Below are 16,473 nucleotides of genomic sequence, written 5' to 3'. Positions count from 1 at the left end.
ATAGGGTATATTGTAGTTCAGACATATTGTGTTATGTAGATAAGTTAAATCTAAATTTTTAAAACTAATCAGAAAATGAGCACTTGAAATTTCATCAACTTATATATATATATATTAACAGATGATATATAGCATTTGTAGAAATTAGCTTAATTTATTAGTAAAACTAGTTTCAGAGGTTTTCTGGCTTAAAGGAAGGCAAGTCATACAATGTTATATGGGAATCTGTTTTATTAAATACTCACAGGGGTACTGTGTAAAAAAACAAGCATTTAAAATAATTTTATTTTTATACGCATTGCAATGTGAACATGTGATGAAATATGAATATCTATTTAAAAATTCAGCAGAAATAAACTTAATTATGTGGATTTTTGTTTTGCTTGAAGATGATTTTTACCAAACTTCATTTTACTCAACAAATATGTTGAGATCCTTTTATTGGTAATACATGCTGTTAAGAGTAATACATGCTGTTAATATCAACATATCTCTACAGAAAAGTTTTTATTCCTGTTGTCAGAGAATATTCTGATGGATCTCATTAAGACTCTGCTTTTCTTTATTCACAAATGAAAACTTTAAGGAACAACTGTGGTATGTGTCCCAGCTGGCTTCTTAACAGATAACGCTTTTAAGGATCACATTGAGACCATAGAGGTTGTATGATTTTTCATGTTAAATATTGAGATTCTCATATATAACTGTGCCGTAATAGATGGAAAATGATGACCAGTTTGCCTTGTTGATAATACCTATGTTGACTTAAAGGCATGACTATACCAAAACGCTTTTTATTTTCTTTTTTCTTGACATTTTTCCCTAACAACATGGTTATCGTGATACGTAATCTTCATGTCCATACCATATTTTAAGTATACAAGTAACAGACTTGAAGTTCGCTGTCTCTTAACTTTGACATTTGAGGATAGAGCATAGAATAGTTAGAAATTAAAAAAAAAATCATAGGTGAATGAAGCACTGATACGCATTTGGTTCATTTTGTGCCTTGTTTCCTAGCTGATTCCTATGTTTCTGGGAAGCAAATAGTATTTTTCATTAGAAATAGTCCTAGAAGAGGGATTAATACTTTAAGACTATTGCTGTATATATACTGATTTATAAAACCAAATATTTCAAGGCTTTATTCTTATATGTTAAATCCAAGCTTTGTGTCAGTGCCGCTAATTTCTTTGTAAACAGAGAAGATTTTAAAGTTAAGCAGGCAATTTTTTTGTTCAAAGGGAACAGCTTCTTAATACCTTACTTAAGTTGGCTTTATTGATGAAAGCAAACACTTTACAATAGTATCTGAGCAGTTATTTTTAACTAATCCAAAAATACTCTAGTTTACATGAGTATTCTGACACATTGGACTTATTTCAATGGAAAAAGTGTTATTTTTGGTATAAATTAGCATTGGAAATACTTGCTTTTCAAATATATTACACACAATAGAATATATCTCATCCTCATTTAGATAATAATCTTGAATCAAATTTAAGTTTGATTAGGGAATTTTTTTCCCTAGCATCATACTCTAGTGCAGAATACTAGAGAATGCAGTGGGCCAAGAGGAGCAACTAGATGTGATAGAAAGAGTGCCTGATGAACTATGGACAGAGGTTCATGACATTGTACAGGAGACAGGGATAAAGACCATCCCCAGGAAAAAGAAATGCAAAAAAAGCAAAATGGCTGTCTGGGGAGGCCTTACAAATAGCTATGAAAAGAAGAGAAGTGAAAAGCAAAGGAGAAAAGGAAAGATATAAGCATCTGAATGCAGAGTTCCAAAGAATAGCTAGGAGAGATAAGAAAGCCTTCCTCAGCGATCAATGCAAAGAAATAGAGGAAAACAACAGAGTGGAAAGACTAGAGATCTCTTCAAGAAAATTAGAGATACCAAGGGAACATTTCGTGCAAAGATGGGCTCGATAAAGGACAGAAATGGCATGAACCTAACAGAAGCAGAAGATATTAAGAAGAGGTGGCAAGAATACACAGAAGAACTATACAAAAAAGGTCCTCACGACCCAGATAATCACAATGGTGTGATCACTCACCTAGAGCCAGACATCCTGGAATGTGAAGTCAAGTGGGCCTTAGAAAGCATCACTACGAACAAAGCTAGTGGAGGTGATGGAATTCCAGTTGAGCTATTTCAAATCCTGGAAGATGATGCTGTAAAAGTGCTGCACTCAATATGCCAGCAAATTTGGAAAACTCAGCAGTGGCCACAGGACTGGAAGAGGTGAGTTTTCATTCCAGTCCCAAAGAAAGGCAATACCAAAGACATGGCTCAGACTACCGCACAATTGCACTCATCTCACACGCTAGTAAAGTAATGCTCAAAATTCTCCAAGCCAGGCTTCAGCAATATGTGAACTGTGAACTTCCTAATGTTCAAGCTGGTTTTAGAAAAGGCAGAGGAACCAGAGATCAAATTGCCAACATCGGCTGGATCATCGAAAAAGCAAGAGAGTTCCAGAAAAACATCTATTTCTGCTTTATTGACTATGTCAAAGCCTTTGACTGTGTGGATCACAATAAACTGTGGAAAATTCTGAAAGAAATGGGAATACCAGACCACCTGACCTGCCTCTTGAGAAACCTATATGCAGGTTAGGAAGCAACAGTTAGAACTGGACATGGAACAACAGACTGGTTCCAAGTAGGAAAAGGAGTATGTCAAGGCTGTATATTGTCACCCTGCTTATTTAACTTCTATGCAGAGTACATCATGAGAAACTCTGGGCTGGAAGAAGCACAAGCTGCAATCAAGATTGCTGGGAGAAATATCAATAGCCTCAGATATGCAGTTGACACCACTCTGATGGCAGAAAGTGAAGAGGAACTAAAAAGCCTCTCGATCACAGTGAAAGAGGAGAGTGAAAAAGTTGGCTTAAACCTCAACATTCAGAAAACTAAGATCATGGCATCTGGCCCCATCACTTCATGGGAAATAGATGGGGAAACAGTGTCAGACTTTATTTTTCTGAGCTCCCAAATCACTGCAGATGGTGACTGCAGCCATGAAATTAAGACGCTTACTCCTTGGAAGGAAAGTTATGACCAACCTAGATAGCATATTCAAAAGCAGAGACATTACTCTGCCAACAAAAGTCCATCTAGTCAGGGCTATGGTTTTTCCAGTGGTCATGTATGGATGTGAGAGTTGGACAGTGAAGAAATTTGAGCACTGAAGAATTGACGCTTTTGAACTGTGGTGTTGGAGAAGACTCTTGAGAATCCCTTGGACTGCAAGGAGATCCAACCAGTCCATTCTAAAGGAGATCAGTCCTGGGTGTTCATTGGAAGGACTGATGCTAAAGCTGAAACTCCAATACTTTGGCCATCTCATGCGAAGAGTTGACTCATTGGAAAAGACTCTGATGCTGGGAGGGATTGGGGGCAAGAGGAGAAGGGGAAGACACAGGATGAGATGGCTGGATGGCATCACCAACTCGATGGACATGAGTTTGAGTGAACTCCAGGAGTTGGTGATGGACAGGGAGGCCTGATGTGCTGCAGTCCATGGGGTCGCAAAAAGTTGGACACGACTGAGCGACTGAACTGAACTGAAGAGAATGCAGTATGACTCTGATTGTGAAAACTGCTGATATATGTGCCTTTTATATCCATTTCGGGTTTTTTGGGAGGGCACACCATGCAATTTGTGGGCTCTTAGTTCCCCAACCAGAGGTCCAGCCTGAATCCCCTGCAGTAGATTCTCAGAGCCCTAACCACTGGACAACCAAGGAAATCCCTTCATCCATTTCTTACTAACTGAGATTATTTAACAGGATGAGAAAACATGGTTTTGTTTAAAACCAAATTCTATAGGTTGATGAAAATGAATAATGTTTAAAGCCCCACCAAAACTAAAACAAAAGACTTGCTTTTGCTTTGCTCTTCAAACCCTCTTTAAATAAGGTGAAAAAAATTCATTCGTTAAAGAATGTTGCTCTCCTGCTGTGTGATACTTATTTTATTGGGTAACATTACATAAATTGTCACATAGAACCCAGTTAAATGTCTGTTCCCATTTTGTCTATTGTTTGGCAGGTCTGATGGACATACTCTTAAGTTTTTTGTTTTTTGTTTTTTTTTGAGATAATCATGTATTTAGAGGAAGCTAATATTGACTCAACGGGCTATAGAATATTTGGGGAGAATACAACTGCAGAGCAGATCCACTCGCCCCACCCCAGCCCCTCTATAGTTTACCAACCAAGGTACTGTCTGTCTCCTGGATGACAAATACACCTCTTGGATAATATTCTCTATACCTTTTTGGGGTAGAATCAGATTTCATAAAGCATTAAAAAATGAATTTTTCCAGAGTTCAGATTCACATAGCAGTGGAATATTAATAATAGACTTTTGAAAATTCTAAACTATTTTTATGAAGCAGAAATAAGTGGCAAGTAAATAACTCTCAAGGATTTAATTAACACTGTTGCCACTGTATGTTGAATAGATTTAGTCCTATCAGATGTACCTTCTCCTTTTACAGAACTGCGCAGTTATAATTAATGTTCATGCTAATCACCCTGAGATACTTATAGGGTCCTATTCTAAATCATTAAGGAATGATCAATTTATATTTTATGACTATTTGAACTCAAGTCAACCTATTGTATATAAATTCTTTAAAAATTCGTTATAGATGTATATACAGTCTCCCTAGAAGAACTCATTTTTCAGTAATTAAGCATTTCTATATGTGTTCAGTTCCGTTCAGTTCAGTCGCTCAGTCTGTCCGACTCTTTGTTACCCCATGAATCGCAGCACGCCAGGCCTCCGTGTCCATCACCAACTCCCAGAGTTCACTCAAACTCACGTCATCGAGTCAGTGATGCCATCTAGCCATCTCATCCTCTGTCATCCCCTTCTCCTCCTGCCCCCAATCCCTCCCAGCATCAGAGTCTTTTCCAATGAGTCAACTCTTTGCATAAGGTGGCCAAAGTACTGGAGTTTCAGCTTTAGCATATGTGTGTAATGAAATGAATTTTTTGCTTAATATAACATATGTTAAATGTAACTTTAGTATATTTTTCTGAAATTAAAAAATTACTGCATTTTTATCCATAAAAGAGATAATTTATAGCCTAACACTCAACATTAAAAACAAAACCCCATGCTCTCAATTCAACAGTAGTGCTCAGCATAAAGATGAGTCCGAAGAGAATGCATTTTCACTTTTATAGATGCTTTCTAATAAATGGACTACCTGATTATTACCAAGTATTCAAATGATTTGGGCTCCTTTTTCCTTACTCTCTACACTTCAGTCATCCCCAGATAAGACCACCTACCTTCAAAGAATTTAGACTGCTTTAAATATCAGACTTGAAAATAGTTTTGAAAACTAGAAAACCCATTTAACCATTAAAGCTTATAGGAGCCTGCCACAGTACTCAAGATAAAGTGACAAGACATCCTCATCTTTGGTCTTTAGGAATTCAGCTTAATCATGGCAGAAATATTATTTATTTCTGTAATGAATATTATAGAATAAATATTATTTATTTCTGTATTATTTATGTAATGTCCACATCCTTCAAATCCTTAATAAAAGGTTTTTTTTTTTTTTTCTAATTATAAAAGTAAGATGAGGAGACTTGCCCGGTGGTGCAGTGGTTAAGACTCCATGCTTCCAATGCAGGGGGCACAGGTTTGATCCCTGGTCTAGGAACTAAGATCTCACGTGCTGCATGCCAGGAGCAGGTTAGTAGGATGAGTTCTCATGCATTGTTAATGGTAATGCAAAATTGTACAGCACTTTGGAAAACAATTTGGCAGTTTCTATAGTTAAACACACTTTCACTATAACTCAATAATCCCAATCCTAGATATTTACTCTGGAGAAATGAAAATATGTGCCCACACAAGGTCTTAAATATGAATGGTTATGAGAGCATATTAAATCACTTCAGTCATGTCCAGCTCTTTGTGACTCCATGGACTATAGCCCGCCAGGCTCTTCTGTCCATAGAATTCTCCAGGCAAGTATACTGGAGTGGGTTGCCATGCTCTCCTCCAGGAGGTCTTCCCAACCCAGGGATCAAGCCTGCATCTCCTTTCGGCTCCTGCATTGCAGGTGGATTCTTTACTGCTGAGTTACTGGGAAAGTCCAAATGTGACTGATTATAGCAGCCTTTATTTATGATAGCCATACAGGTAGGCTGCAGTCCATGGGGTCGCTGAGGGTCGGACATGACTGAGTGACTTCACTTTCACTTTTCACTTTCATGCACTGGAGAAGGAAATGGCAACCCACTTCAGTGTTCTTGCATGGAGAATCCCAGGGACGGGGGAGCCTGGTGGGCTGCCATCTATGGGGTCGCACAGAGTCAGACACAACTGAAGTGACTTAGCATAGCATTTAGCATACAGGTGGAAACAAATGTCTACCAACTGGTGAAAGATAAACACATTGAAGTCATACATTGAAATAAAAAGGAATAAACTCCTGATACAGACAAAAGCTGAATCTCAAAAACTTTTTACTAAGTGAAAGATGCTAGACACAAAAGGCTGCATAGTGTGCAATTCCACTTACATGACCTTCTAGAAAACTGAACTCTAAGGTCAGATCAGTGGTTGCAGAGCTGGGGGTGTGAGGAAAAGACTCATTGTAAAAAGGCATAGAGAGACCTTTGGGTGAGGAGTGGAGATGTTCTATAAATTCATTGTGGTGGTTACATTCCTCCTATGTCAACTTTCATCAAATTATATATCTAAAATGGGTGAATTTTACTTTAAGTACACTAACAATAAACCTTACTTAAATGGTAACCAAAAAAAAAAATGAAGACATGATTAATGTAGAAATTGTGGAAATGCAGAAAGACATTAAGAAGAAAATGAAATTCATCCTTAATCTGATCAGCCAGATATTAATTTTCAGGTGTAACATTTTGATATATCTTTCTGGATTTTTTTTTTTGCCATACATACACTATGAGTTCACATGACAGCTTTTTAAAAACTTAGCGGTGTTATAATTTCCATGTCATTTTTTTTGGCATCACTCTTAATGACAACCTAATCATTTTGACTCCTTGATTCTTATTTGGGTTGTGACTTTTTGCTCTTGACTGACATTGGTGAACATCTTTTTTTTTTCATTCTCCCCTGAACTTTACATGTGTCTCTTATACTAAGAATCTGATTTTATACCAGTAAAAAAGCAGCCAGATGATGATTATTGAAACCTAATTCTAGAAGGCATGATTATAAGGAAAAAAGTTAGATTTGAAATTAAGTTTAATGTATTCTTATTTAGTATTAGTTATTGCTTCTGACATCTTTTATTTCTGTTCATTTCTTACGTAAAATTTTTGTCTGGCTACTAGGAAAACTAAAGGAAGAAACTGTCATATTTTCTTTTTCCCTCATAACATTGGTAACATTTACATTATGCAGAAATGTTTACTTCTGTTGAATATAATTTTTTTTATATTGCCACAAAAACTCTAATGAGGAATTCCTTTCTAGAAATGTATGATCAGTGATGACTTCTTCCGTGCATGTTCTATTGAATTCTTATAGTACAGTAGCCCGTAATGGCTCAAGGCCCAACATTCAAATGCTTACCTTGGTTCCAATCTTGAATTGTCTTTTATTCTATTCTTCACAACATCTTTCAATATACCCACGTGCATCCACCCACCCTTTTGCTTTCTCTCTTCACAGAGATCATACCTTTTCATTTTGAATGCGTCGAGGCATCATTTTGAATGAAGTTGCTGCTGACAGTATCATCCCTTATGCAGAACCTTCGCTGTCGGCCAGACTTACACTTGCTTGTGGTGTTGATGGTTTGTGTATCACTATTCACTTTCGCTTATGTGTGACCAGCATGCTAAGTGAGACACGTTAAAGAAGCAGCCTGCGGTCACAGGCAGAAGTTATTCCAAATGCCCTCTTGACTCCTTGGCAGCTGTTTGCTGCGCATCTTGCTGGTGAATTTGTACAGAGAGCATCTGTCATGTCCACAGTATATGTAGCTCTTGAGGTCATTGCTCTTAACCCTGTAATAAGCACTGGGGTGTGTGCCTTTCAGAAGAGGAAAATTACATGGGGAAGACAGGAAGAGAGCAACTCAACACCTATCACTGGAACCATAGAAGAGAAATTAGAGGCTGGAGCAAAGGTGGGGCAGAGGGTTTTCAGGGGCCATCAGGAGGGGAGAGTGAGCAGGTGAGAAGAGTACTGACGGATGTTTCTGATAGTCTCTAACTGCATCACTACTGCATTCAGAAGCGCAGACGATAGGATATCCAGAGTATTATAAAACTAAATAGAAGTTCGCAAAATACTCCCGTTAACTAATGTGTCTGAGAGAGAGAAACTACATCATTGATTTGGGCAGTACTGGCGATGTTTGCTAGGCAGGAGCCTAGGATTTACGTGCACTTTTAGTCACTCCATTTCTGTTTGTGTGTGTGTGTGTTTTTTTTCCTGAAAATTTAGAAATACAGGAAATAAAGATGGAAAATTAAATCTTCCATAATCCCACGATTCAAAGGCCCTATTACTAAAATTTTTGAAATATCTATTTCATATATTTCTTTTACAAATTTCAAATCTCTTAAGTATTTATATGTTTTTGAAACTTTTTTCATAAAATATTATATCATGAGATATTCCTTGTTATTAATTTTATTAAAAATATTTTTTCAGAGGCAGCATAATATTTCTTTACGTGCATTTTCCAGCATTTATTAAACAATTCACCTACTGTTGGACATTGTTACCTTTTTTTAATATGAATAATACTGTTCTGTATATCCATGTAACATATGTATACGTGTGTGTGTCTGTTTCCCTAATTCCATGATGAATAAGTGGGGGACTATTTTTGTATCAGTTCAGTTCAGTCACTCGGTCGTGTCCGACTCTTTGCGACCCCATGGACTGCAGCACATCAGGCATCCCTGTCCATCACCAACCCCTGGAGTTTACTCAAACTCATGCCCATTAAGTTGCTGATGCCATCCTCTATTGTCCCCTTCTCTTCCTGCCTTCAATCTTTCCCAGCATCAGGGTCTTTTCCAGTGAGTCAGCTTTTTGCATCACGTGGCCAAAGTATTGGAGCTTCAGCTTCAACACCAGTCCTTCCAATGAATATTCAGGACTGATTTCCTTTAGGATGGACTGGTTGAATCTCCTTGCACTCCAAGGGACTCTCAAGAGTCTTCTCCAGCACCACAATTCAAAAGCATCAGTTCTTCGGTGCTCAGCTTTCTTTATGGAGCTGGACCCAGCTCTCTCATCCATGCATGACTACTGGAAAAACTACTACTGGAAAAACCATAGCTTTGTCTAGATGGACCTTTGTTGGCAAAGTAATGTCTCTGCTTTTGAATATGCTGTCTAGGTTAGTCTTAACTTTTCTTCCAAGGAGCAAGCGTCTTTTAATTTCATGGCTGCAGTCACCATCTGTAGTGATTTTGGAGTCCAAAAAAATAAAGTCTGTCACTGTTTCCTCTGTTTCTCCGTCTATTTGCCATGAGGTGATGGGACCGAATGCCATGATCTTCGTTTTCTGAATGCTGAGTTTTAAGCCAGGTTTTCACTCTCCTCTTTCACTTTCATCAAGAGGCTCTTTGGTTCTTCTTCTCTTTCTGCCATAAGGGTTGTGTCATCTGCATATCTGAGATTATTGATATTTCTCCCAGCAATCTTGATTCCAGCTTGTGCTTCATCCAGCCCAGCATTTCTCATGATGTATTCTGCATGTAAGTTAAATAAGCAGAGTGACAGTATACAGCCTTGATGTACTCCTTTTCCTATTTGGAAGCAGTCTGTTTTTCCTTATCCAGTTCTAATTGTTGCTTCCTGACCTGCACACAGATTTCTCAAGAGGCAGGTCAGGTGGTCTGGTATTCCCATGTCTTTCAGAATTTTCCTCAGTTTATTGTGATTCACACAGTCAAAAGCTTTGGCAGTCAATAAAGCAGAAATAAATATTTTTTTCTGGAACTCTTCTGCTTTTTTGATGATCCAGCAGTGTTGGCAGTTTGATCTCTGGTTCCTCTGCCTTTTCTAAATCCAGCTTGAACATCTGGAAGTTCACTGTTCACATATTGTTGAAGCCTGGCTTGGAGAATTTTGAGCATTACTTTACTAGGGTGTGAGATGAGTGCAATTGTGCGGTAGTTTGAGCATTCTTTGGCATTGCCTTTCTTTGGGATTATAATAAAAACTGACCTTTTCCAGTCCTGTGGCCACTGCTGAGTTTTCAAATTTGCTGACATATTGAGTGCAGCACTTTCACAGCATCACTTTTTAGGATTTGAGATAGTTTAACTGGAGTTCCATGACCTCCACTAGCTTTGTTCGTAGTCATGCTTCCTGAGGCCCACTTGACTTCACATTCCAGGATGTCTGGCTCTAGGTGAAGTGATCACACCATTGTGATTATCTGGGTCGTGAAGATGTCTTTTGTACAGTTCTTCTGTGTATTCTTGCCACTTCTTAATATCTTCTACTTCTGTTGGGTCCATACCATTTCTATCCTTTATTGAGCCCATCTTTGCATGTCATGTTATTCTACAATGCTAAGTCACTTCAGTCATTTCCGACTGTGCGACCCCATAGACGGCAGCCCACCAGGCTCCCCCGTCCCTGGGATTCTCCAGGCAAGAACACTGGAGTGGGTTGCCATTTCCTTCTCCAATGCATGAAAGTGAAAAGTGAAAGTGAAGTCGCTCAGTCATGTCCGACTCTTAGCGACCCCATGGATTGCAGCCTAACAGGCTCCTCCGTGCATGGGATTTTCCGAGCAAGAGTACTGGAGTGGGGTGCCATTGCCTTCTCCATATTCTACAATAAGGTGGTCTTATTTTACACTCCATGAGCAGTGAATAGGAAAGCCCATCATTTCAGCACCCCTTAGCCAATATCCCATATCTTTTTTAAAAGGGGGCAAAAAGTATGTTTCCTTTTTTTTTTGCAAAGGATAATTATTTTCATAAAACAGAAGCTAAAATTTGAAGCTAAGATTTCAGTTTTAAAAATCGAGAGGTAATCTAAAGACTTTAAGACCGTCAACAAACTATTAGCTAAAGGGTTTTTTTAATCATTCAGAATTGTATATAATTTAAATTAGTTTGAATACCCTCTATAATGTTAAATCTTGACTACAGAAAAAGGAATTGTGATAAAATATTGAAAAATCATACTTTAATTTAAAAATTAGGTCTCTGTCATACTTTTTTTAATATAAAGTTATTTATTTTAATTGAAGGCTAATTACAGTATTGTATTGGTTTTGCCATACATCAACATGAATCCATACTTTTTAACTTCTAAAATGTTTTCCACTTTTGTGGGAAGTATGGGATATAATTTTAAATAGCTCTCCATGACATGTTCATACTTGATTAATATTTAATTTCTTCCCTTTCCTCCTCAATCCTTAAGCCTATATCGGTGTATTCAGTAAGAACAAAAGTTCTGTTCTCCAGTGATTAACTACTTGAATCATTTCAATTCAGGTTACTAACAGCAATGCACAGTTAAACAGAAGTCTTGGTTGAAACCACTATTAAATTATACAATGTCACTTTCATTAGTATCTGAGTTTCATAGTTAGGAAATTTTGCATTAAGAAGCTCACATAAGTCAGATAAATCTCCAAGTTACAGGGCTTGGACCTTAGAAATCATCACATATACTTCTTTGATTTGATAGTTAAGGAATTGGAAACTGAGATTGGTACAGGCACATCTTGGGGACACTCAGCTGGAAAGAGACTCTTCATCCTGGGTTCTGGACTCTGCAGCCGGCTCCCTGCCAGGCCACACTCCTCAGCCTCTGTCACCTGCGAGCTGAAACATCTGGTACCCTAGCCTCAATTCATAGCATACGTCTCTCCTGAGAAATATGTGTAAGAATACAATTCCTACTGCTTCTTTGATTATCCTTTCCAACTTGGCTCAATTTGTAAAGAGAACTGACAAATTGATAAGCCACATATATCAATTCCCTTTCAAGAACCTTAGAACAGACTCAGTCGTTTTGTAACACAGAAGTCGCATGCTGTCACAGGTTCCAATTGAACTAAACTTTGCAGGCTGCTTTCGAGAATAAATACCTATGGAATAAATATGATTATGTGGCACCACACCATTATTCATATAAGATATTTTTGTTTTTCTTACCAGATATCTGTATGCCCTTGGGCAGAAGGTTTGGAAAAGATGGAAAAAACGTTACTTTGTTCTTGTTCAGGTAAGTACACTTTTTTCCTGTCATATAACCACTCTAAGCCAATCAAACTTTTATTTGGGTTATTCTGGCAGTATCTACTGTATTAGAAATTAAAACTGAGAAATTTAGAAAATATTTATTCATTTTAAAATGAAAGTAGTAAGGCCATTCCAATGCAACTAACCTTTTTTATTTAAAATAGCTATTTTTTTCAAGCCAGACATTTTAGTGAACTAAATGGCATTATTTTATGCTTTTGTGCACCTCTTCAATGTCTGGCTTAATAAAAATAGAGTGCAGCTATATTTTCCAATCAGATTCTGCCTTCAATGTGTTGCAGTCTCAGGTGAAATTTAGCCTCTGGAAAACTCCAGTATATGTTCTTGAGAGAGTAAGTGTGAAACGGGCGAAGATGTTTAAACATAACTTTAAAACTGGTTTTGACCTCACAAGTCCCCTGAAAGGATTTTGAAGATCCCCAGGATCCCAAGACCATACCTTGAGAACCACTGCATTATTCTGATGTTTTATAGATAAAACTTAATCCATAAAAACATGTCTTTAAAAAAAATGTATCGTATATATCACTTATTCAGAGGTACAGGTTTTTTAATTGCCTTGACTGGTGGATTTGTTTGTGATAGGATTCTGAATATAGGCAGAGTACTACAATGTACAGTTCAGTAGACCCTTGTTTTGTTTTGGTGTTTGATCATGAATGACCTTTGCTCATAGAATATACTCATTTAGTAAAGTTACTTTAAAGAATAATTTTGAGTAATAGTCATTCCAGTTCATGATAAATTCAAGCTGTCTTATTCCCAATGAATATATATGAAAAGAGAAGCTGTCTTGGTATCGTTAACACAAAACAGTCTGTAAAATCTTATCAATTCCTATCCACACATTATTGTTGTTCTTCAGTTGCTAAGTCATATCTGAACTATTTTGCAAGCCCATGTACAGTAGCATCCCCCCAGGTTCCGTCTGTCCATGGGATTTCCCCAGACAAGAATGCTGGAGTGGGTTGCCATTTCCTCCTCCAAGGGATCTTCCCAAACTTGCATCTCCAGCATTGGCAGGTGACTTCTTTACCACTTGAGCCCCAGGGAAGCCCTACTCAACGCATTAAGCAAGTATAGACTAGATCAGGTTAACATGGTGATATCCCAAGGAAGGAAAATCATTTGCTATCTTCCAGAAATAAAGTAATCTATCTACTGCTGGATACAATTATTTTATTGATGTGCCATAATAGCATGGTAACTTCATGAAAGTTTAAATTTTTAATCAAAAGTGGGTTTTTTCCCCTGCCTGGGTAAAGTGTAACTTTTTCTTATGTAAATAGAACTGAGAATCCCACGGTCGTCCAGAGGTTAAGACTCCAGGCTTCCATTGCAAGGGCCCTTGGTTCAATCCCTGGTTAGAGAACCAAGATACCACATGCCATGCAATGCAGTCAAAAATAAATAATAACAAAATGTATAAGTAAGTAAATAGAACCAATATTTGGTCAACCAGATTAATAAAATATGCATATACATTTGCACACACAGACAATATATTTTATATAAAACCCACACATTTGCTCTGAGTAAGGGCTCCCTGTTGGGAGTTCTCAATGGTCTGTCCTCCAAAAGTCACACCTATAAGGCATCTTCTTTGGTTTCTAGGCTTAATTTCTCTACACTGGCACAAAAATTTAAATGCATTTACTAGGCAGCTTGAGCACATATCTTTCTGTACATTTTTATTTTATTTCCACTTACAGATTTTCTCACCTACGTCTAATTTAGCAAGTTTGTGTTAGTGACTTGTCTTTGTCAAATCTTTCCAAAGCATTCAAATGATTTTTCATAAAAACTGAAGCTTCTTTTTCATGGTCATATATCATGCATTTACACAAAATATCGTAAGTTCTCATCCCATAAGATCAGTAGCTGATGTTATTGGCCTAATCAAACGCTACTGATTCTTAGTAAGCATAGAGTTGAACTGATGGAAATAAGTATAAGAACACATGAGAATGTCACCCAGTAACCACAGATTTCAACATGTCATACCTATTAGTCAATATGGTTTTTTAAGAGCAGTTTTAGGTTCACAACAAAATTTAAGGGAAGGTACAGAGATTTCCTACCTATCCTCTGTCCCCACATAGCTTCCCCCACTATCAACATCTCACCAGAACGGTACATATGTTACCAAGGGTGAACTACACTCAACACATCATCTTCATCGAAAGTCCATACTTTTTCTTAGATTTCACTTTTGGTGTTGTACATCTGTGTATTTGAACAAGCATACTATTTATCACTGTAATATCATACAAAGCATATCACTCCCTTGAAAATCCTCTCTGTTCTGCCTGTTCACCCTCCCACCTTTGGCAACCCCTGATCTTTTTACCGCAGGTTTGCCTTTTCCAGAATGTCACAGTTGGAGTCTTGCAGCATGTAGCCATTACTCATTAGCTTCTTTCACTTAGGAATTTCATTTAAGGTTTTTCCATGTTTTTTCCATGGCTTAAAAGCTGATTTCTTTTTAGCACTGAATAATATTCCATTGTCCAAATGAAGCAGTTTATCTGTTCACCTACTGAATGACATCTTGGGTGCTTCCAAATTTTGGCAATTGTGAATCGAGCTGTTATACACATTTGTGTGCAGGTTTTTGTGTAACCATAACTTTCTAGCTTCTTTGGGTAAATACCAAGGAGCATGATTGCTGGATCATATTCATTATTTTTAAAGAAAGAATCCTGTAGAGATCCAGTAAAGTAACAGTAGGCTAAAAGAGTTTCTAATATACATTGTTTTAATATGAAAATTAGGGCTTAATAGATCAGTTTTGAGAGTTCGGATGGACACTTTATGCTTCAAGCCAGGTAAAGTTCAGAATAATCCTTTGCTCCCTACCTTATTTTTTGATATATGATCACAAGAATCAAGTTACAGAGCAACCATATACATGTTCATTATTACCCCATAAGAGACTTATAGAAATAAAAGAATTTTCTTCTTTTATTCAAAAAAATTCAAAAAAAAAGAATTTCAGTGCTTTGAGATCATTAAGTGTTCTTTACAGAATATTAACCATGTCTTTTGAGAGCTGGAAAATTCTCCATATAACAAAAATATGTTTAACATTTTAATGACAACATTCAATTTAAACCAAATGAGGTTAACCTCTATACTCCATAATTAAAATTTAGGATAAACACCACCAAACTTTCATGAATTCAGATGTATTCTACCTGACATATCGTCTTAAAATTTGAAGTCATAGTCTTTGGAAGGAATGATGCTAAAGCTGAAACTGCAGTACTTTGGCCACCTCATGCCATGAGTTGACTTATTGGAAAAGACTCTGATGCTGGGAGGGATTGGGGGCAGGAGGAGAAGGGGACGACAGGGGATGAGATGGCTGGATGGCATCACTGACTGATGGACGTGAGTCTGAGTGAGCTCCAGGAGTTGGTGATGGACAGGGAGGCCTGGCCACTGATCTGATCTGATCTGATGTGATAAGTATTGTGAAAGTGTTAGTCACTCAGTTGTGTCCGACTCTTTGCAACCCCATAGACGTTGCCCGCCAGGCTTTTCTGTCCATGGGATTCTCCAGGGAAGAATACTGCAGTGGGTTGCCATTCCCTTCTCCAGGGGATCTTCTCGACCCAGGAATTGAACCCAGGTCTCCTGCATTGTGGGCAGATTCTTTATTGTCTGAGCCACCAGGGAAGCATTGTATCTTTATACAAATATACGTATATACATGTATTCACACAGAGAATCCCATGCCCAGTGTATTGAGATTTACATGCCAGTACTCTGACAACTTTTTAAAGTGTTAAATATAATTGAATCATCCTTTCAATTCCAAATGTAATGGGAAGACGGATGTACACACTTCAAAATCAAGACGGGTATGTATGGATATTCAGCAAGAAGGACTCGTTGGGAAGAAGTGGGTCATTTTATTAGGATCTCTAAAGATAGCTCTCATTCTGTTGGCACATGGCTTGTAGATCCATACCTGCAGGCTGCACTATTGAAAGGTGAGGGAGTTGTTTCCAGGAGGACAGTGTGCCCCTGCTGTGTCTGCTGCTGCCGTCGGCAGAATGGTGCTCTGGTGATAATGTGAATCTCATCACCACTTGTGAGTGTGTATTATCTGAGTGATGGAGCTGGAGGTCTAGCCATCAGCCCAAGAATTTGTGCTCATAAAAATTGATTGAGAGTCTCGTTT

At 37.7% G+C, this 16,473-nt stretch overlaps 1 protein-coding gene across 12 annotated transcripts in view; it reads left to right on the top strand.

Annotated features, from left to right (window-relative positions):
* Positions 1-16,473, top strand: part of CADPS2 (calcium dependent secretion activator 2) — a 582,333-nt gene that overhangs the window by 363,640 nt on the left and 202,220 nt on the right. For all 12 annotated transcript variants that reach the window (XM_070787293.1, XM_070787301.1, XM_070787295.1 and 9 more), the window contains one exon: positions 12,180-12,246. In XM_070787293.1, coding sequence (XP_070643394.1) covers positions 12,180-12,246 — 67 coding nt within the window. The remainder of the gene's footprint in view (positions 1-12,179; positions 12,247-16,473) is intronic.

Source organism: Bos indicus, chromosome 4, assembly GCF_029378745.1.
Source record: "Bos indicus isolate NIAB-ARS_2022 breed Sahiwal x Tharparkar chromosome 4, NIAB-ARS_B.indTharparkar_mat_pri_1.0, whole genome shotgun sequence".
NCBI classification, from domain to species: Eukaryota; Metazoa; Chordata; class Mammalia; order Artiodactyla; family Bovidae; genus Bos; species Bos indicus.
This window is presented reverse-complemented; position numbering and strand designations above follow the sequence as displayed.